The 21,413-nt window shown below is 37.6% G+C and overlaps 2 protein-coding genes across 2 annotated transcripts; one reads left to right on the top strand and one right to left on the bottom strand.

Annotated features, from left to right (window-relative positions):
• Window positions 1-1,319: 1,319 nt before the first annotated feature.
• On the bottom strand, window positions 1,320-5,404 carry LOC121954810 (uncharacterized). The gene is made up of 4 exons (XM_042502517.2): window positions 5,067-5,404; window positions 3,798-3,975; window positions 3,590-3,684; window positions 1,320-2,650 (listed from the first exon to the last, which is right to left on the bottom strand). Exons 1-4 carry the CDS (start codon window positions 5,391-5,393, stop codon window positions 2,459-2,461), a joined length of 792 nt encoding a protein of 263 aa, XP_042358451.2. The 5' UTR covers window positions 5,394-5,404; the 3' UTR covers window positions 1,320-2,458.
• Window positions 5,405-6,403: 999 nt separating this feature from the next.
• nphp1 (nephronophthisis 1) lies at window positions 6,404-13,836 on the top strand. Its single transcript, XM_042502369.2, has 20 exons — window positions 6,404-6,554; window positions 7,327-7,388; window positions 7,477-7,537; window positions 7,846-7,979; window positions 8,236-8,440; window positions 8,797-8,898; window positions 9,027-9,133; window positions 9,295-9,343; window positions 9,790-9,877; window positions 10,341-10,435; window positions 10,598-10,726; window positions 11,093-11,167; window positions 11,373-11,483; window positions 11,692-11,774; window positions 12,240-12,316; window positions 12,494-12,593; window positions 12,691-12,803; window positions 12,895-12,968; window positions 13,113-13,157; window positions 13,333-13,836. The coding sequence occupies exons 1-20, from the start codon at window positions 6,489-6,491 to the stop codon at window positions 13,609-13,611; spliced, it is 2,055 nt and encodes a 684-aa protein (XP_042358303.2). The 5' UTR covers window positions 6,404-6,488; the 3' UTR covers window positions 13,612-13,836.
• The last annotated feature ends 7,577 nt before the right edge of the window (window positions 13,837-21,413 follow it).

The following is a 21,413-nucleotide window of genomic DNA, read 5'->3' as shown; positions in this document are numbered from 1 at the left end:
GCACTGAACAGAGAGTACAGTTCAATCCCGTTACACAGGTCAAACAACAATCTCAGGCTGATAAGGGAAAACAGTGACGAGTCTGGGGCCATTCAGAAGACATTTCTCTCTGTCTTTCTTGGCACCGAATTCCTGAAATACATCTCAGTTTTCAAAAACTATCTGAAGCTATGACTATATGGTTTTAATCAGAAAGCAATGACAATGACGGTCTTTTCAAGACTTGTAAATATGCAAACTGTAACGTAATTAGCTGAAGTAGTACTTTAAAAAACAACAGTGACTACCATTCATTAGCCGTAAGTAACTATAGGGTTAAATACAGCCAAAACATCATTCCACAAGCGTAATTGCAGTTCATTGGCAAGTGAAGTACCATATACCTTATTTATTAATATGAATTTATTTTATTTCATTTTTCTTTTTATCGCTTTTTTGTTTGAATGGCTTTTTTGTTTGTTTTTTGTTTAGGTCTTTTTATGTGTATTTATTTATATAGACATTTTGAGTCTTACAGTTTGCATTTTCTGCCCTCCTGTTTCAATTTTTTGAATCCCGTACATCTGGTAAGACTGTTTGGCTCAATGTTGTTATTATTAATTATTATAATTATTATTATTATTGCCTTCTGATTGTCTGGTTTATGCTGTCTTCACTTGTCAAAGCACTTCGTACACCCTTTTTTAAATGTGCTGTGTAAAGTATTATTTTTATGATTATAAGAAATGGTGTTAATTTTAAGAAGCACCATACGGAGTAAAAATGCTCAATGATAAACATGATCAGATTTTTTTTTTTTTTACACAAGTGGAGCAATGCTGACTTATTCCAGTCACTAGGGAATTAGAAATGCATGTTGTAATGTCACATTTTCCACTATAACAAACACCACCAATTACTGTAAGTGTTATTTTTAAAATGTTCCTTATGTGGAGAAATCCATGAATGAGAAGAGTGTCAATACTGCAGGCTAATGGAGTCTTGAAATGCTGCCATCTTCTGGTGAAACATAATTAAATGTTGAACATTTCTTACTCAGCAATGAGTTTTTTAAAACTACAATTTAAAAAGTGGTCTTGCTTTCAAGATAGAGTAAAGCATTTTTTTGCACCACATGGTTGTAATAATATTCCTATAAATTAACCTGTGACCTAGACTTGGTAAGAATCAGGTCAACACTGTATAAAAATCCCCTAACAGTCCACTGTGCCTCGAGTCTCTCCTCTTCTTCTGTAAATAAGGCCTGCGCAGAATTTATGCACCTGAGAGCACCTGTTCACAGTAAATTATATATATAACTGACTGTTTCAGAAACAAAATGCAATTCATTTCTTTTATTTTGTTAAATAAAGGACTTATTTCCAACTTTAGTGAAATAACCTGGTCCAGTTTTACAAAAACAAAAAAAACCCCTGTTAACCAAACACACTATACATGTAAAAATGCTATTCTTTTTGTGACAATGAAATTTTCCCTTTGACCGTCCCATCACTGAAATTAACCTCTGACCTACACAGGCATTGCATTAACAGAAATCAATTAAAGTGACTATATAAACCCTTTTAATTAGGGATGCATAGTAATAATAATAATACTGGCATGTCAGCGGTATCAGCAGATATAATATACTTATTTCTGCTGATATCACAAACCAATAATTTATTTTTTTTTGTAATTGTCAAAGTGAACTGGTAGTATTTTTCTTATTTTGCACAATGAATGAATATTACATACACTGAAATGCATTGTATTTTATGTCTCCATCTGCTGCTGGACCGTCACATTAAGAGTATGCATAGTATCATGTTAATTTCACTAATGAAGAGACTTGATGATCACTAAAATAATGTGGAGATAAAAGTGGATGTATCAATATCAGTATCAATTATCAGCTAAATTTGTTGTCTTTATATCGGCATATCAGCAAAAAATCCCATATTGTGCATCCCCACTTTTAATCTTGGACAAACATTTAATGTTATTGTTTAGTATGTTTCAGTGAGAGCATAGTGTGATGATTTGATACCGTGACACATAATTCAGCTGTCTAATATCATGACAAAACCATATTTTATTCAGCAAATAAGGCATGAGCGTCAGTGAAACTGCATTTAGATGTCACATCTAAAGTAATAATTCACTTTAAAAAATGCTTATAGTTCCTGCCTGATGATTAGCATAGTTTGCCACACAGACTGGAGGCAGAGAGAGACCTGCAGTGTAATGTTAGATCATTAGATGTAGTTACAGTTACATTAAATCTTAAGGCCACATAAGACCTTTATGTGACGGTATGTCGGCACTTTGGCTGCTTGTGAGGTAGATAAAGAGGTTTGTCTTTGACTGTTTACACTAAGAATTTTTTCTTTTCAGTGTAAAGTTCAGCTCATTGTACGGTCAAGAGAGATTTAGCATAGAGAATACCGGCGAGTTAATTCATCTCATCCGTTTTGTGTTTCTACCAAGGAAGTTCGATCCCGTCCCAGCTGTACGCCTTGCCTGTCTTTTCGATGTTCAGAGTGTCTATGATGCTCATCAGACAGTTCACAGAGTGTTCGGCGCTGAACAGTTTGTCTTTTGGCACGTTCTTGTGATACGGTCGAGAGAGGTCTGTGTTGACCGTCCCTGGATGTAAGGACACACACACCACCTGGAAAAAAAACAGAAACGAGTTCATCAGCTCTATAAAATAAAGGCCATGGGTATATTATAATAATAATAATAATAATAATAATAATAATAATAATAATAATAACAACTGAAAGCTCTGTTTTTAAAGGTGCTACATGAATAAAAAGTGCTTTGACAAACAAAGCAAAGCAGAAGGAATAAGGGTTTCTTGCAGAGCCAAATGATAATGCTGACAAAATTTAAAGTTTAAGTAAACAAGAGAGAAACAATTACAAAACAAAAACAACAATAACAACCCATACCAATAAGAATTAATATAATACAAATAATACAAAGAATATCTGCAGTAAATACAGAAATAAAACATAATAACATAAATAACATAATTAAACACGATCAAGACAGAGTAAAAGACTGCATTAAAAGATAAATTAAAAGGGCATAAAGGCAAGTCTAATGGTTTTTAATAATGATTTAAATGAAGTCACTGATTCTGCAGCCTTATCTCCTCAGGCAGGTCCTTCCAGAGCCGAGGCGCCCTGATGGCAAACGCACCATCACCGCAACATTTATGTTTTGTAGCCTGGGACCAGACCCAAACCAGCTTTAAGCAATCAGTAAAATATTAAAATCAATTCTAAAATGAACAGGGAGCCAGTGGAGGGAAGCTGTATGTTAAAACCTGTGAGAAGCCCAGCTGCCTGTTCTGAACTAGCTAAAGAGAGATCTTTGATTAATACCAGCAAGGAGGGAGTTACAGTAATCAGGTCTGGAAAAGATGAATGTATGGATGACTTTTTCCAGGTCTGAGTGTGAGAGCATGTATAAAGGCATCCCGCATGCCTCTCCACATACGTTTTGTCTGCTGGTCTTGGAAAAGAGAAAAAGGCAACCAATTGTCTCCACTCTTGTCACATAATATGAATGTTAAAGCAACTATGACAACACTCAAACCCACCTTGGGTCGACTGCGGCCCAGCTCTATGGACAGATTCCTGGTCGCCATGTTGAGAGCTGCTTTAGACATTCTGTAGCTGTACCAACCACCGAGACCTAAAAGGAGTGAAAGGAGAGAGGAAAAAGCTCAGATAAAGACCAGTGAGTCATACCATGATATACCAGCATGCAACCATTACCAGAGTAACCACCACTAACACAATACCCACCGTTGTCACCAATGGACCCCACTTTGGCGGTGATGTTGACGATGATGCCGCTGTGCTGTTTGGATTTCTCTGCAGGCTGTTGACCAAAACTACCCCCACCTTTCTGAAGGAGCGGAGCAAAATACTTGGCCATGACCAGGGGACCCACTGTGTTGGTCGTCAAGGTGGAAATGATGCCCTGAAATTCAGATCTTAACAATTAAAAAATGAACCTCTGGATAGATAAGGGATACATGATTGTGTTTGTGCATTGAGTGCCTGAAAAAAACTGCAGAAGAAATGATCTCCTTAAAACTTCAATGCAGAAAAACTCAGTACAAAAATTCATTTAACAAAAAAACATCTATTGGTACAGAACTTTAAAAGAACATGTGAATGTTGCACCCAGCGGCATTTAATTTCATTAAAATCTCAGTCTGAATGGAATTAATTGACACTGCCTCCTGCTGTTTTCTGTGGCGTAAACTGAAGACCTATACCTTTAATATCTCTTTTTTATTTTAAATAACATTTCTGCCTTTATTTTAAATTGTAATCCTTGGATTTTACCTCATATAATCCCTGCTATTTAATATTATTCTATTTCATTTATTCATCTTATTTTTATTTTATAGACTTTTATTTAAGCTATTTTTGTTTCTTTGTTTGCTTTTAAACATATTTTATTGTCTTGCAAATCTTGATGTATATTTGTCTTTTCCTTTAAATCGTGTCTGTGATCATTTAATTTTGCCATGTGAAGCACTTTGGGCTGCACGTTTGAATAAAAGGTGCTGTAATGTTGAGTTGAGTTTGAGTATTTTAATGGAAGCAACCACTGAGGCGAAATTAACATAAAAATTTAAATGACCTTCACAATAATATGATCTTGTACATTCTATTAATGCCGAATTTACAGTTAGATCCTAAATATTCTTCTAAGATAATAGTGTCTCGCGATATTATTGGACATTTCCTAAATAAGTCAGGTCAATTTTAAACAACAGAATTTATTAAGGAAGTCAAGGGGGGTCAATATTGAGGGTCCACTGACACTACAACGGTCTGTCCTAAGTCCAAGGACCCTTTAAGAAATCACTGTTATGGGTCCTCACTTATCACAAAACCTGACAATTTTAACTGACCCCCATTAAATATGATAACCTTAACTGAATTGAATTAAAAGCACATTTAATAAAAGTCTATAAAATCAGACAATACTGTGCATCAGTTACATTCCACTTTTTATAATAAGATAGCAGCTCAAAGTGTCCTCACACCATGCCTTACCTGAGCAGAAACATCCCTCAGGCTGGTCTCTCCTTTTCCGGACGGATGAAGCATCGCCGAGGAGTTGACGATCAGATCCAGCCGGCCGAAGCTCTCCTTAACCCGGTCCGCAGCTCCGCGGATGTCCTCCTCCCGGTTCACGTCCAGTTTGAGGACGGTTATTCTGCCCGGGTGTTGTCCGGCCAGGTCCCGCAGCTCGGCCGCTCCGTCCGGGTTCCGACATGTCGCTATAACGGCGGCGGGGGTTTTGTTTTTCAGGATGTGTTTGCAGAATTGAAGCCCCAGTCCTCTGCTGGCTCCTTGTATGAGCGCCACGGGGGAAGCCATGACAGAAGTGACGTAACACTGAGGGCGGAAGGATGGAGAGTAGTAGTGTTTGATGCCTTCACTTCCGCCTGAAACGTCGTAATTTTGAACTTTCCGGGAAAGATAGCAAAAATATATGCGGATTAGTGACTTTTAAAAGGCATATAGGCTCCGTTGACAGGTTTTGTCTATGTCAGCGCTGAAATGTGCTTTTAAATCATAATTTGACTTTTTTTTAATATATAAAAGTTGGCGCTAACGAGGATAACGTGAAGGCAGCATGTTTCACAACAAGCAAAGTGCGCTCTCTGTTGGTCATATGGAGGGCACTTACACAACTCTGATTTATGCACTTTTCTATTTTGGTGCACTCAGTTAGAAGTATAAAAATAATTTGTCTTATATTCAAACACTCCCAAAACTTCACCTCACGTTTATAGACCTCCTGTTGGGCTTTTTCTTTAATGTTAGAATCTGGTCACTGTAACACTATTATTGCTATAATAATAATAATAATAATAATAATAATAATAATAATAATAATAATTATAATTATTCCGTTCTTTACTATGCGTTAATTCAATTATATAAATGCATCTAGATAGATGAATAGAAGTATAGGGCACTTTATGGAAAACGAAAACAAGAGCATACTCCTATGTTTTTGCATGTTTATTTAATTTATCCAGAAATTCGTTGTAGGTTACCGGAAAGAATGATACATACAAAACAAATGACATAAGTAAACAGCAACATCAAAAAATTTACTTGATCCGTGGAGGTATCATGGAAAAATATATAGCGTTTGACATTTATCCTCCAGTCCAGAAGGCGGCGGTACCGTCCTCATTACATCCGATATGAAAGCATTTGCGATTGAAAATGAAATGTAAAATGAAAAAAATAAAAATACAACTATACGAAAATACATATTTTAATATTATTCTACAAATAAAAAAAAATAATCATAAAATATAGAAAATAGACAATTAAATCTCGTCAAGCCCAAGCCGGAAGAGGGACCGGTTGCCTAGCGACCAGTGGAAGTGTAGCGTCAGTTAGCTAGCTAGGCTAACCTGCTAACACATCTAATATGCTCCGTGAAACAGCTTATAAATGCCACCAAAAAGAAAAGGACCTTTGCAGCTTGTCCAGAGAGAAGTGGACGAAATCAAAAAACAGGTTAGTCGCAGAATTGGGCTTTCTTTGGTGTTTCTCGCGGTTAAGTTTGAACTCAACAACAGTGGGATTGAATGACAGACTGACAGTAACTGATTCAGCGATGACACCAACAAAGTGATCATGAGCTATAACACTTATCAGCTCCGTGTGTGGGATAAACGTCTTTGTCAATTTTGCTGTTAGCTAAAAGCCCTTTACAGGTGTGCCTCTTGCTCGCATAAAAGTCAAGAATTGGCTGAAGATGAATCACGTTTGGCGGTTGATTATTTCAGTAAGAAATGTAAACAAAGTTAAAAGTTAAAGAGAATTTCCCTTTACAGTTAGTACCCTTTGTTAAAGACGTGAATACCGACTTTTCTGAAATACACTAAGAAAAAAGTCTCATGACTTGTTTAATGAAGTTGTAAGTGTAAAGGTAGGTAAACGTGAAAATGCGAGATTATTAAACGAGTATTGGCCGGGAGCAGAAGATATTTGTTCTTCACACAACACAACACAACACAACACAACACAACACAACACAACACAACACAACACAACACATACAAAGTGCAGGATCACATGATGGCTTGTCGTTTTGCTGCAGGAGAAAACATACAGAATATATTACAGATATGAGACATGTTTTTAGCTATGTCATTAAACATCAAGTATAAAAACTACAAGATGCAATGATGCAAAAAATGTACAGATGCAATTCAAGTTTGACTGCACATTGGTTTCAACACCCCTTTGTTCTCTGCCAACTGATCTTTTAATTCTTCTTATTTAGGTTGACAGTCTGTTGAAGGATGTGCAGAGTCAGGCTGGATCCACAGAGGAGGCATTTCGGAGGTAAACAGCTCTAACAGAGCCACGGGAACATCTTTTTAAAGTGATGCATTGAGGTTTGATTTTTGTCTAAATGTCCATTTCCAAACAGATGTCAAGAACTGCAGATGTCTGCAGAAAAAGCATTAAATACACTGAAGAAACTGACCAAGGTTTGTGCTTTACTGTCAATAAACTGGTGAACTACTATTTTATTATTAAACGTCTTCTTTGTATAAAGTGTATGTGGTACAATATTCAGATCTATTGTTTGACTTATGTCAGTTGTTTTTATCCTTAAAATTGACATTATTTTTTGTCCCAAATCAATATAATCCTGTTTTCTGAAAGGGGATATCCCCGAGAGTCCAAGAAAGTCAGATATTGGTGACTTGGACATTGTGTGATTTTTTTTTTTTAAGATTTCTGACATTAATTTAGCAGCTAAAATTAATGTTAGAAAACTTGCCTCATTTTCTAGGCAGATGAGCTGGCTCCAGTGGGGAACTATGATCAGAGGAAGCAGGAGGAGGAGAGACGCCTGCAGAACATCTTGGAGCTTGTAAACACCCTCTCTCTGGAGCTTTCACCACCAGGACCCAGTACTGCTGCAGGGTGTGTGACCTGCATGTTCTCTGCAAAGAAAATACAGAAAAAGTGGTCAATTATGATTGTTTTAGTTTGTACATGCTCTTTTTATGATCCAAGTATATATATCATATTCATTGTTTAAGTGGCCTAATTTTCCTGCAACAAATTGAATCTGCATGTATCCTTTGTATAGAAATATTAGCACTGGTTTAAATTCATGAGTTTGACATGTAATCCAAATTTCACATATGTTTTCACATTACTGTGTTCTGATCCACAGTGATGTTTCAAAGGAAGACACAGAGGTGGAGGATGATGATGAGGATGATGATGAAGAGAGTAGCGATGATGATGATGATGATGATGATGAAGCCAATGATGGAGATGAGAAGCAAGCTGTGAAATCGCCGTCTCAGTCAGACTCTCACATCTACACAGCCCTGAGTGATTTCAAAGGAGAACAGGAGGGAGATCTGTCTGTTCAGGTGAAGTACTGCCTGTTTCAGAGATAAAGCACAGACTGGCTAAAAAAAGCAGTGCCTAAAATGTATACAATAAGAGGCTCGGTTTAGTTGTTCCTATCTTTCTAGCATCTCAAAAAGTTGCATTGTATTACATGTACTAGCAGAGGAGGGTGCTCTTGCTCCCCAAATCGTATGTGCACATCCCTGCAGGGACAATTTAAGTCAAATAAAGACTGACAGGGAAAAAGTATGAAGTCAAGTATTCCTGACAAGCTTGTCAACTCCACACGTCTTTAATTTTGAGCTGAGAAAGTATGTTTGTTAGTAATGCATGTATAACGTGAAGTAACTTGACTTTGTTTCCCTGCTGATTTCAGAGAGGGGAGGTGTTGAGGATTATCAGGAAGACGGCAGATGGATGGTGGCTGGCTGAGGACGCCAAAGGCAACAGAGGAGTGGTTCCAAAAACCTACCTGAAGGTACACAAGCTGCTCGACATCTGCATCACATCATACTTTCTTGTGTTGGTAATTTTAGATGTAAGTAGCTGCAGTGTGTTGATGTAAATGGGTGAAATTTAAGAGTTTTTGCCACTAATTTTTTTTAGCTTGGCTCTGGTGTTGATGATGAAGAAGATGATGATGACGATGATGATGAAGATGAGGAGTCAGAGTCAGATGGTGACGAACTGGCTGACGACCAAGAGAAACAGGGGTTCTTTATTTTAACCTATTTTCATTTAGATTTTGTAGATTGCTTGTTTTAATATGTAACCTCGTCAGGGGTTCTGAATGGGAATTAGAGGCAGCTCCCAAATCTATGACTGACACTTATTAACTATCAATCAATTAAATTTTAATTCTTTTCTTCAACAGCACTTCTCCACATTCCAACTGGAGTACTGTCAAAAAGGCTTTGACTGAGGTAAATATCTCCAAACTACAAGTACTACTCCTGATGTTACTGTAATCTTCCTACTGACAAATATTAAACCCACTCATTATGTAGTATAGCGCTGGACTGAAAAGGTCAGAGCTTCAAAGCTTTATTCATAACACTGACATCTGAATTCTAAATCAGCTTGTATGCTGATGCAATATTACAGCACTGTTAATTACAAGTTGATAGAATAAATGATGAACCATTCCCTTCAAATTGAGGATTTTATTTCATTTGTTTGGTTGATGATGTCACAAATATGACAAAAACATATATTTGAAGCTTTATTTAAAGAAGCTTTGAATGTAAAACATGACATTCGGTACAGCCCGAATCATATGTACGATGATTCATGTTTTTTACTCTCTCTCTCTGTGTGTGTGTGTGTGTGTGTGTGTGTGTGTTTGTGTTTGTGTGTTTGTGTGTGACAGATTGATGCAACAGATGTGCTCTCTGCTATGGGGGCTATACCTTCAGGATTCAGACCATCAACTCTCAATAAATTGCTGGTGGAGGAAGGTCATTATACCCTCTGTAACACACATACACACACATGCACTCACACATACTCAGACACACACACACACACACACACACACTTATTTTAAACTGACAGGCTTGCAGGTGCTTTTTACAGCTGAATTCCACCACACTTGTCTCAGAGCACACTATTAATTAATTATTCGCAATTAACGGATTATTTTCTTGATTTATCAATGAGTCGTTCTGTTACAAAATGTCAGAAATTGTAAAATGCAGATCATGATTTCCCAGAGTCTAAACGACCTCCTCTGAACCAATCAAAGAGCAACAGTCATGCAGTAAGAAACAGAGGCAGAGAGGCCATTTCGGTGATTCCTTCACAATTTATACCACCGCCACTACAACGTCCAGAGTATGCCTGTCACTGTTAGTACTAGTAGTTGTTTAACTAATGAATGCCATATGATTTAAAAGCAAGCAGTAACCCTTTTTTTTCTAGGTATAACATACCGAGCAAGTCACTATATTCAGCCAGAGCTCAGCCAATCACAGCTCTCCTTTAGTGACCTCTTCCTGGATCCAGACACGGGCAGGGTGAGGCGCTCTCTCTGCTTCTGTCTCTCTCATCGTCTCTGTGATTAATAGAGATGATGTTTTTTGGTTTCTCACACTGCGGACCATCCACCATGAACATGCTTCTTTGATAAAAACACTTCATATTTCTGTTAATCTTCACTTTCCTGTTCTGTCTCGTAGGTTCGTGCTCGGCAGGTCAGGACTTGTGTTTGTTTCAGTTTGTGGAGCTGCAGGATGATTCCTACTCCTGGCGTTGGAGTTCAGGTCCTCAGCAGACACATCCGCCTCTGTGCCTTTGATGGAACTCAGGTGGAGTATTTCTGTTGAATATAAAGCCACACTGTACTTCCTGACCCGAACCAAGTCTCTGAAGCATGGAAACAATTAAATAAATATTTTTAAAATAAATTATACACAAAATCAGTGTATAGTTGCATGTTTCTCTGCAACTTTCTCTGTTGCTGTTTTACATTATCAGCCCCTTATGATTTGTTAGTTTATTCATCTGTTGCAACATTTCAGACAATTCTTATTAATTTATGACGCAAATCAGGGAAATTATGAAATTATAACATTTTGTTATTCAGACCAGACTTTATTGCTTTTCACCCTGTTTTTTTGTCTAAGGGTTTTTTTTTGTTGTTGTATTTTTAATGAGCTGTATTTGTGTTTCAGGTTTTGAGTAACATCCACACAGTGAGAGCATCCTACAACTCCAAGAGCCCCAAAACCTGGAACTTCTCTCCAAGGGTATGTTTTCAGCATTGTAAATGTGGAATTACAAGCTGTTATTTTCTCTCTGTTGTGTGGTGTTGCTCAAACCGCATTTTGAACCAAAACTCTGATGATTGGCACTGAGATGCAGTGCTAAAATTCACTCTATCTTGGACTTACGGTTGAATTTAAGTCTGAAATCCAGCATTTTAATGTGTGTGTGTGTGTGTGTTTGCTCCAGATGACAGGTATCCTACCTGCCCTCCTTGATGGAGACTGCTTCCTTCGCTGCAACTCTGCATCTCCTGATCTCGGTATCCTCTTTGAACTGGGAGTCACCTTTATACGCAATGTGAGAACAAACACACACATACAGATACACTTGGTAGTGATGAGATTAAGTCAGTGCAGACAGGACACATAAAATCACACAGGAAATGAGAAATTGCTATACTGAGCGTTTTTTTGTTGTCATGGAAGACATCTTAGCAGAAATTCTAATTACTGATAAAGCAGTTTTTGGAAAAGCAGCTGTGTGTGATCTTCTGTGTGTGTTTTAGTCTACAGGTGAGAGAGGGGACCTGAGCTGTGGCTGGACTTTCCTCAAACTGACTGATGATGCTGGAAATCCACTCCCCAACAGGTACACACACATACAGCATTTCATGGTACAAAAGCATCCGTGCATACACTGCACACAGTATTAGATCCACAAAAATGCCAGGACACTGTTTTGTACACGTACTCATTCATGTAGCCAGCCACATACATACTCACAATATGTATTTTTTCATACACACAGACACAATCTTACAGTGTAAATAGCACACAAATGCAAGGGCACACACATTTTTGTTTAAAGTCATCTATTCTTCTTTTTATATACATGTCCAGTTTGAAAGAATGAATACATAACTGAAAATGAAACATACCTACTGAATTAGCGATGTGTACTTAATGCTTTAAAATCTAATTTATTGCCTTGCAAAAGCAATAAAAAAGAAAACAATAAAAAAGTGACATATTTTTGTCCTGCACCTGCGTGACTGGATGTGCACACACTAGTTTCCCTTTTAAAATTGAATCCTAATCCTAATCTAATGTGTAGGACCTATGAGCTGCCAGTGAACGGAGGCACTCCCTATGAGAAGGATGTAGCGATGGAGGCATCAGTCACCAGAGGAAGTAAGAAGACACAGCAGAGCTCAACACTTGCAGCACATGTGTGACAAAAAGCTTAAATCAAAGCTCAGTATTAGCATTTGTTAGATTTGAAACTTGCTCAGTACATAAAAAACTTTTTGTAAACTTTGATTTCATTAGTATGACCAGCATGTTTTCTCTCTTCTGTTCTCCTCTCAGCTCCAGCTGGTGTTTTCCAGCAGATGCTTCAGGCCAGGCGGCAGCCCAAACTCATTGTGAAGTTGAAATCGGCCAACAGCCGGACCAGAACGCAGCTCAGGTGGGGGGATCAGCACGAAAATCTTCGAAGATGTGCAGTGGACTTTGTTATTTAATTTAAAAACAATAAATGTGTACAAGTATGTTTTCTTCTTCAGTCTCCTTCCGGACACTCTGCTGCACTCTCTGAGCTGCGTCCACCTGCTGGCTCTACACAGGCAGCTGCTGGCCGACGCACTGCTGATGGACAGGCCTACCATGCAGGATGCAGGTAACACACACACACACATACACAATGACTTATCTAAATCGTAGATATTCATAGTTGTTTGAAATATTTCAAATAACTCTGTGTTTTTCAGATCTGATATGCAGTCCTGTACTTTCTACCTTCCCTGTGCTGTTGGACCAACCAGACCTGCTGGATGCTCTCAGGGTCAGTAGGGAGAACATAAGAGTTAAATCTATTCCTTTCAACCAAATAATAAATCTTTAATTTATAATAATTTGTGAACATTTCATGCCAACACCTCTTAATAATGGTGTACAATATAAAATAAATGTGTATGTATTCTTTCAGACTGCCTGGCTGGGTGCTGAGACAAGCATGAGCAGAGCACAGAAGGTCAGAGTGTGTGTGTGTGTGTGTGTGTGTGTGTGTGTGTGTGTGTGTGTGCGCGTGTGTGTGTGTGTGTAGTACTGATAGTGACCTGTAGAGGGTGCTGACAGTTTGAGTAATCTGTGTTTTGTGCTGACCAGGTGTGAAAATAAACTGTTCCTTCCTTCCTCTGTGTTTGCAGAGAGACCTGTCCTATTTAAAACAGGAGTTTGTTAAAGTCTACATTTCATCCGTCTACTTCCTCCTCCACTCGCCCTTGCTGCCCTGTCATCGCTGGGCGGACCCGCCATCAGAGGAGCAGCGAGCCAGAGTCATCTACACCACTTTGGATGCTCTCAAAAACACCCAAAGCAACACCGGCAAATGTGGAAGCCCAGAGGTCTTTGTCGACCCTGAGCGTCAGCATCTCGCCTTCGATATCACAGAGTTGACCTTTGACCTCCTCCATGTGGCGCGGTGACATCAAATCACTTAGAAGGAAGGTTGATTATTTTCAGAGTTCATTTTAACGTAAAATCATGTAATCAAGTATATTCTAGACATAGGTGTGGTTTATTTGATAAACAAATAAAGCCCTTAAATGTGCCATAAACACATTTTGGAACCAAACTTAAAGAATAAGGCTGGTGATATTTTATATTTTTGTAACTGTCAATAAATCCAATGAAAAGACTAAAAACAAAAATGTTTCATTTCATTTCTTAATACTTTCAGACTTTTAATCACAAGTAAATAGTGTTTTTGTTGGGGACTATTTTCAGCTGTGCATTAATACACATGTGGTGAATGGAGCTCAAAATAAACTACAGTATGCATGTTCTTTGTGATGAAGAAACAAGTGACCTAGTGTAATCAGGTCCCTCACTGACATGTTTTTGATTGTTTTTGAACAACAACAGATGGCACGGAGGAATCAGTGATGTCAGCTTTGGATTCACAAAGAATATATAATTGGATCAATTCATTGTATGTTAGTTTTTTCGGGTGGATTTGTTGCTTCTACTCTGTATTGCACAGGAAACACGGCTATTAAATGAAGGCAGGGCACGTGCTTTGATCCCACGGGAGCTTTGGGGTATGATCAGTGTAACTGGAGCAGACAGCGCTCTTTGGTCTTTGCTCTTTAGGTGCTCTGTCTTCAGCCTCCTTATGCTCAAATGGATGGAGGCCAATATACATTTCATTACATATACATTCATTGCTTTTTGGCAAGTTGACCAGACTTTACTTCTCATGTGTTGTAGCCAAATGTTATGATGCACTATGACACAAAGTCCCAGCTTTCATTTAATAACTTTGACAGTGAAGTGGTCTCTTTTTTTTGAAAACTGCAAACATAACACACAGTGCATGCACAAAGACATTTCTGTGAACCTTCTGATTACATGGACGCTGATTATAGATAATGAACCTGGTAATTGACTGTGAAATAAAAGCAAATGTGTACAATGCTATCGTCATCACCAAACATCCCTGTTTAACAAAATCATGCCGTAAACTCTGCTCCTCTTAAAGTAAACACTAAAACGGACTACAGTAATAAGGCAGTGAGACTCTGTGCCAAGAGCAAAACAGATTTCTGTAATAATAGAGTGTTTTTTTATACTGACAATTACTGCCAAATTTTTATTTATATTTTAATAAACATATTAAAGTCAGTTGTTGATTTGTTACAGACTTTATTGTACACTGTTTTCTAGTCTGCCATCTGACTGGTCACTGAGTAGCGACTTTCATCTCCACCTATTAGTTCATTTGTTGTGTGTGTGTGTGTGTGTGTGTGTGTGAGAGAGTGTGTGTGTGTGTGTGTCTATGGTGTCGAGTTACAGGGTATAAGAGCAGTGTTCAGAGTTAATAATTAGAGTGCTGTCGTCTTTTTTTAGCCTGGTATAAAAGAACAGGAGCAGTGAGAGGCTGGCTCAGTCTGGGCGCTGACAGGCTCAGATTATCCATCAGTTTGTAGTTTCACATCCTATTAAGATGAATCATAACAAGTGATACAACAGTTCATCATACAATAACCTTTGTGTTAGCATAACAGTCATTGAAACAAAATGGAAATTATTCGGCCCAAAGCTTTAGAAAGTATGCAGGTTAAATAATCGATCATAAGTCTTGGGTTATGACTTTTAAAAATGTTGAGATGGCATTTATATATTTTAATGACTCAAGAATAAATATAAAAACTGTATTTAAATTGGAAGATTATTTTTAATGTGGTCTTCATGGTTTAAAGGTTGCAAGAAATGTTGCAATTCCCACCTTCACAACATCCTAGCAAGGTGGACAGATCTGTTTGGAGACCAATAACAAGGAAAACAAATGTGCATATTTAGATATATAATGTCAGTAAGCATCACATAATGTGTGTTTTTTAATCTGGTGGAAGGATTTTGCACTAAAAGTTGATTCGACAAATATATGATTGGTTATAGTGTGATACACTGTGCCCACCCCGTTGACGACTCCAAAGTCCGGCACCTTGAATGCTGTCTCTCATGATTTTTTCTTCTTTTCATTTCGTTGACTTAAAGAAATAGTTCAGCACACCACAACTTAAAACACACTCACATTTAACCCACAACCTAACCTCTAACTAACAAATGAGACACTGAGGAAAATGTCCTCATGCTCCTGGAAAGATCTCAGTGTCTCATGTCCATAACTTCAGACGAGCCTTTCTTTGGTGCAGTGTTTGCTGGTAAATAATAATGCATATCCTGTATTTCCACATTCCAGCGCTGTTGCCATGGTGCCTGTGGTGACCAGTGATCGTTGCTTATTGTTGGGAGAAAAAAAACTGGCTTACCATCAGAGTAATAGAATATCTTAAGGCTGCAATAAACAAAGGAGGAAAACGCTTTGAGCAGCTCAGGCAGGACGGAAGTTGTAGAATTACCTCACTGTTGTTGCTTTAATCACATAGAGACATCATGTTGACACAGAAACATGGAGCAGATTTATTTGTTGGCTGTTGATTAAAGCTTTTTTCATCCACTACTATGCATTACACAAGAAATTACTATTGACAACTTCTTCTTTGCTTATCACTGCTGGTCTGCTGTAAACAGATTGTGTCTGAAAAAAACATGAAGATTTATTTCTGCAGTTATTATATTAACATTATTGACACATATTTGATTCACTAATATGATCAAAAGCAACACTTTTTGTCTGTGATCATAAATATAATAAAAAATGATTACATTCTGACAAGAAACTAAAACAAAGCACTGCATAAACAAATAATAATGATAAAACAAAAGTAATCTATACAGATTTTTTCAAAAGAAAGTGCTTTACAAAAACAATCAACAATGATCAAATCTAAGTTTAAAAGCTACATATGGAGCAAATGAGATATAAATGAAAAAGAGTAGTAAATAAAACAAACAAATAAATAAATAAATACAACAAAAAATAAAATAAAGACACTAAAAAGCTCATCACAATTTACCACTTATTATTATTCATTCATATTTATTCAGTTTGAATAAATAATCAAGTCTATATGATGATTTGATGATCTGAAAAAACACAGTTCTTTAAAATGTTTGTTTTCCTACAGGGAAATGTATTTGTACTGTGGGCACTGAAAAACAACATACAGTGTGCACTAAAAACACAATCATTAAACAACTAATCATTTCAGAACATCCTTTGCTCTCATTTACCACATTATTTATCAGTATTGTTACAAAAACGTCATTGTTTGCATGAGTTAGAAGCCTGTACTGCGGTGATACTCAACTTACTGCCCACGGGCCACATCTGGCCTGTGACAGGGAGGAAAGTAACCTGCTGACCATTTTCTAACTCACAGAGACAGAAAACTGATTCACACAGGCAAGTTTTTTGGATTTTGAAAAGAAATACCTGAGTAGACATTGAAAAAACAACCCACAAAAATATAGCTTATCATTGTATTTTTTTTATTATTATTTTTTATAAGTTTCGTGGGAGGATCCTCCAGAAATCTGGACTAGACTTCCTGAATGTCCAAATGCTTCTCAAATCTTCCTAAGGCCGCTGTTTACATCTGACCAGTGTGGGGCTGCTGAAACTGGATTTGCCTCATTTAGTTATTTTATCTGATGAATATTATTAATGTTTGATCATTAACTGGCCCCTGGCCTTATCTCAGTTTTCAAAAGTGGCCCCCATGCCAAAACAAGCTGAATATCCCTGCTGTATGGGCTGAGTGTAAAAGCCCTCTTTGTTGAGATTCATTGAAAAAAATTGGAAAAGTGATGTATGAAGATATTAATCTTGAATAAGTTGTATAAATATGTATAACCTGGCTTCAGTGCAGACAGTACAGTAACTCAAAGGCAAACTGAAATGCAATCCATCTGCTAATCTCTGAATTTTGGCCATTATTGTGTGTAGAGGAATGATACTCAGCACAGACAGAGCAGCTCACTTTCGACATGACTGTAAAATATTGAGACATTCTCACCCACTTTTCTTTGTGTCCCAGGAGGACCATTGTGTCTGAGGAGGAGGACGAAGGGGAGGAAGAGCAGGTTTAGCAGAAAAGTGGGAGTTTCCGGGGAATAGTTGTAGACTGGAAAGATGATCCAGGAAGCATTAGGATGTTTTTATTATTTTTTTTACTCCTTGTTTGAATAGGCAGACATCCATCCTTTACAGGAAGAAAAAAAGCAGACTGCTGGAGGACAACAAATTTTAAATCCCATACAATATGACATAGTGCACATATTATACATAATAGACAGATGATACCATCCATCATTCCACACATTCTCTTTTTATTTGTCATATAAACAAATTTCAGAGGAATTAAATTAAAGTTGAATGTGAAAAAAAATGTCCAGAGCCAACTGTCATGTCTCGTTCTACTGAATAAATACATAAATAAATAAATAAATCATAAAGAATTTGTACCCCAAATGCCAGATGAATGTGTAAAAATGTGTGTTTTTGAAAATTTAATAAATAAAATAAACAAACAAATGTTGGGAAAGAATTTGTATTCCCCTCAGTTGTTTGTGTCCATTTATTTCCCCACACTCATTAAGATGCATTTCTCATTCCCAAAATCAGAAGCCAAGGGAACAGCTGGGGGGATTATGTTGTATGTAGGATGTTTAATATTGGCAAACCGTTTATGTTTGTGTTTCTCCCGAGAGGTCAGAGGTCAGGTCCATCTACAGAGCAGGTAACCCTGCAGGAAATCAGCACTGCAGAGCAGTTACTCTCATACAAGTTTAAGTGTAGTTTGTGCGTCCATAAGGCTGTGCCATGCGTGGGACTGAGGACGTAGCAAAATTACAAAAGTGGACAAAAACTGGCAAGAAAATGAACTGGATTTGGCAGGCAACAAACCATGCTGGGCAACAATGTGGCAGGGAATGATAGTCGAGCAGGTTGTCTTATAGACACAGTCTTGATTGCAGGCAGGTTTGTAGATTGATGAGTGCCACCAGGTGTGTAGAGTGAAGGAGTGCAGATAAGGGTGGTGGGGAGACAAGAGACAAAACCAAAACACAGCAGACACACAACAAGCACACAAAAACGACCGGAAAAATTAAAATAAAAAACAAGTCACCCAGGGCCAGATGTGACAATATTATACATAATGAAGAAATGATACCATCGATCATCATAGATGTCATAATAACAAAATTCAGAGTAATTTTCTTAATTGTCATGTCTTGCTCCAGTTAAATAAATAAATAAAATAAAATAAAAATATAAGGAACTTTTACCCAAACTTGCTGGATGAATGTTTATGTATTTAAATGAATAAATAGATACATTTTAAAAAAAAACATAAGGAACTTGTACCGAAACTTGCCAGATAAATTTTTTTTAAAAAAGTGCTTTTGAAATTTCCATAATAAAATAAACAAATAAATGAATGAAAAAATGTTGGAAAAGAATTTGCTTTCCCCTCAGTTATAAGTAAGCACCTTTAAGACATATGCATTCATTTGTGTTTGTGTCCATTTATTTCCCTACACTCAAGATCAGAATTTAGGTGAGCAGCAGGGGGGGTTATGTTGTATGTCAGACGTTTAGCCTTTTAAGTTTGTGTTTCCTCCCGGATGTCAGAGGTCAGTTTCATCTGCAGAGCACTTCCCCCAGCAGTAACTGGGGAGAGGCAGTGCAATTACTCGCAAACAATTTGTGTGTCCATCAGACCGCGCGGCTCAACTCGAAGGCAGAGTTCACGGCGCGATGTAGTGAGCTCCTGAGATATTTTACATTTTTCTTTTACTTTTTCTTATGGATAAAACAAGTATGCTTTTGTCATTGAGGACACAAAACACAATGCATTCTTTATCATTGTTTGTGGATGTGTGTGTAACTACACCTGACACTGACAAACAGCCATTGTAGTTTGACAGAGCTGGCAAGGGTTCCCATGGAGGTGTTTCTGTGTATGTGTGTGTGTGTGTGCGTGTGTGCGTGTGTGTGTAGAGTTATGGCCGTAACAAGATCTAAAGTGGAGGAGCTAGTCCAAGGCGTGTCTCTCTTAACACTGGCCAAACACAACTTGTTGGCTGCCTGGCGAGTGTAACACTGTTTCTGTGCATGTGTGTTTATTTGGTGGTTGATAAGACAAGATAGTTTTACAGTTCATTATATGGGTAGATAACGAAACCATTAAGAATCCTATCGATTAAATTACAACATGTAAATTCTTGCTGAAGTGTCTCAGAATGTGAACTGAAAATCTGTATCTTCCGGTTAGATGTTTGGGATGATGATAATTGGAGTCTAAGGTTAGTAGAAGTGAATCTGTTCAACAACTAGTAATTTTGGTGTTTTTAATCACTCTCACTGCTCACATTAGCAGCTGTTTTCAGCCAGCAGTCAGCAGTCACCAAAAAAGAAAAAGGAAAAAAAAAACCAACAGAGGCCATGTGCCTGCCCCATGTCTACTATTTGGTGGCATTATTTAAAACCAATGAACAACAAAACTGGTGTCATTTTAGTAAGTCATCACTGTTTTCTGCTGCGTTTTACTCCCCTAACATGGCTGTGTTTTAGCAATGTTTTTTTCTTGTGGGGATAAATCATCAACAAGCAATCGTTTTCGTGGCATTTAGTGCTACCAAAACCATTTAAAAAAAAAAAAAAGTCAAAACATGATCTTTTCCTTATCATAACCAGTTGGGTTTTGTGCCTGAACCTCACACATTAATCACTTTGTTGCTGAAATGTAAAGAAGCTAAAGGTTCATTGTATCTGTTACACATGTGGTTGCATTAACTTTAAAACCTGCATTAATAGATTTTGACCAGTTTGGCTGCAGCACTACAAGCTGTAAACACAACACTGACATATCCTCATCTTATGAGGTCGTTAGTGCAGCGTTAATGATATTGCATTTCACATTTGCATAGTTATAGATTAAAAATAGATATAGTTAGCACCTAATTGTAGCTGATGTTATGTAAACCTGCTGTAGTTCATTACAAATAATAATTCCAGATTATTAGTTTCCTTTAAAACTTGTGAAACAAGTAATTCACTGTGTCAGAAACTTAATTTAAAACACCCTTGAGGTTATACTGAGGGGTGCGGTCACAAAGTTTTCCTTTAAAATGAGACAGAATAAAATAATATCATCCCTGAACAAACTTTTTCACTTCAACAAACCTCTGTTTCTGCTGCCAAACACAGGATCAGCAGACATCAATTTTTGCTTCCTTTTCTCATTCCTACGTGTTTAAACAGCAAATGTTAAAGCTTTAATGAGCTAAAGGTTATGGAAATCTCTTAGCAGTCATGTCGGATTGACCGGATCACGTCATCAGGAGGAACAGCCCTCGCTCTAATTGTTGGTGTGTGACCTTTAGCTTTATAGCGACAGAAGAGCGTCTCCAAACACACTTCACTGACCTCAGCAGGGATCTACAGGTTGACTCAGGGTGTGTCAGCATCTGCACAACAAAGCAAGACAGCCCCAATTTGGACAACATGAAAGCACCTCTTACTCTACTCTCAGAGTGACTCGATGCACAAAATTCAAATACTGTGACGGTCTGTAAAATGCCTCATTAGCTAAGAGTTTCTTCAGCCCTCATTGGAAGGCTGTTTCATCAAGATGGAAGAGTAGTACATCGAAACAAATATGCAAAGGTTAAACATGATACTGAAGTGAATGAGACATTATTTATGTATTTACGTGTCATTTTAAGCCCATATCTACATTATAGTTTGGGGCTGGTCCACTCTCTGTCGTTCTGTAATCCTTCCACTGCTTGGTTTCCAAATACACACAATTAT

Source organism: Plectropomus leopardus, chromosome 13 (genome assembly GCF_026936395.1).
Source record: "Plectropomus leopardus strain MGB_pleo_1.0 chromosome 13, ASM2693639v1, whole genome shotgun sequence".
Lineage (NCBI taxonomy): Eukaryota > Metazoa > Chordata > Actinopteri > Perciformes > Serranidae > Plectropomus > Plectropomus leopardus.
This window is presented reverse-complemented; position numbering and strand designations above follow the sequence as displayed.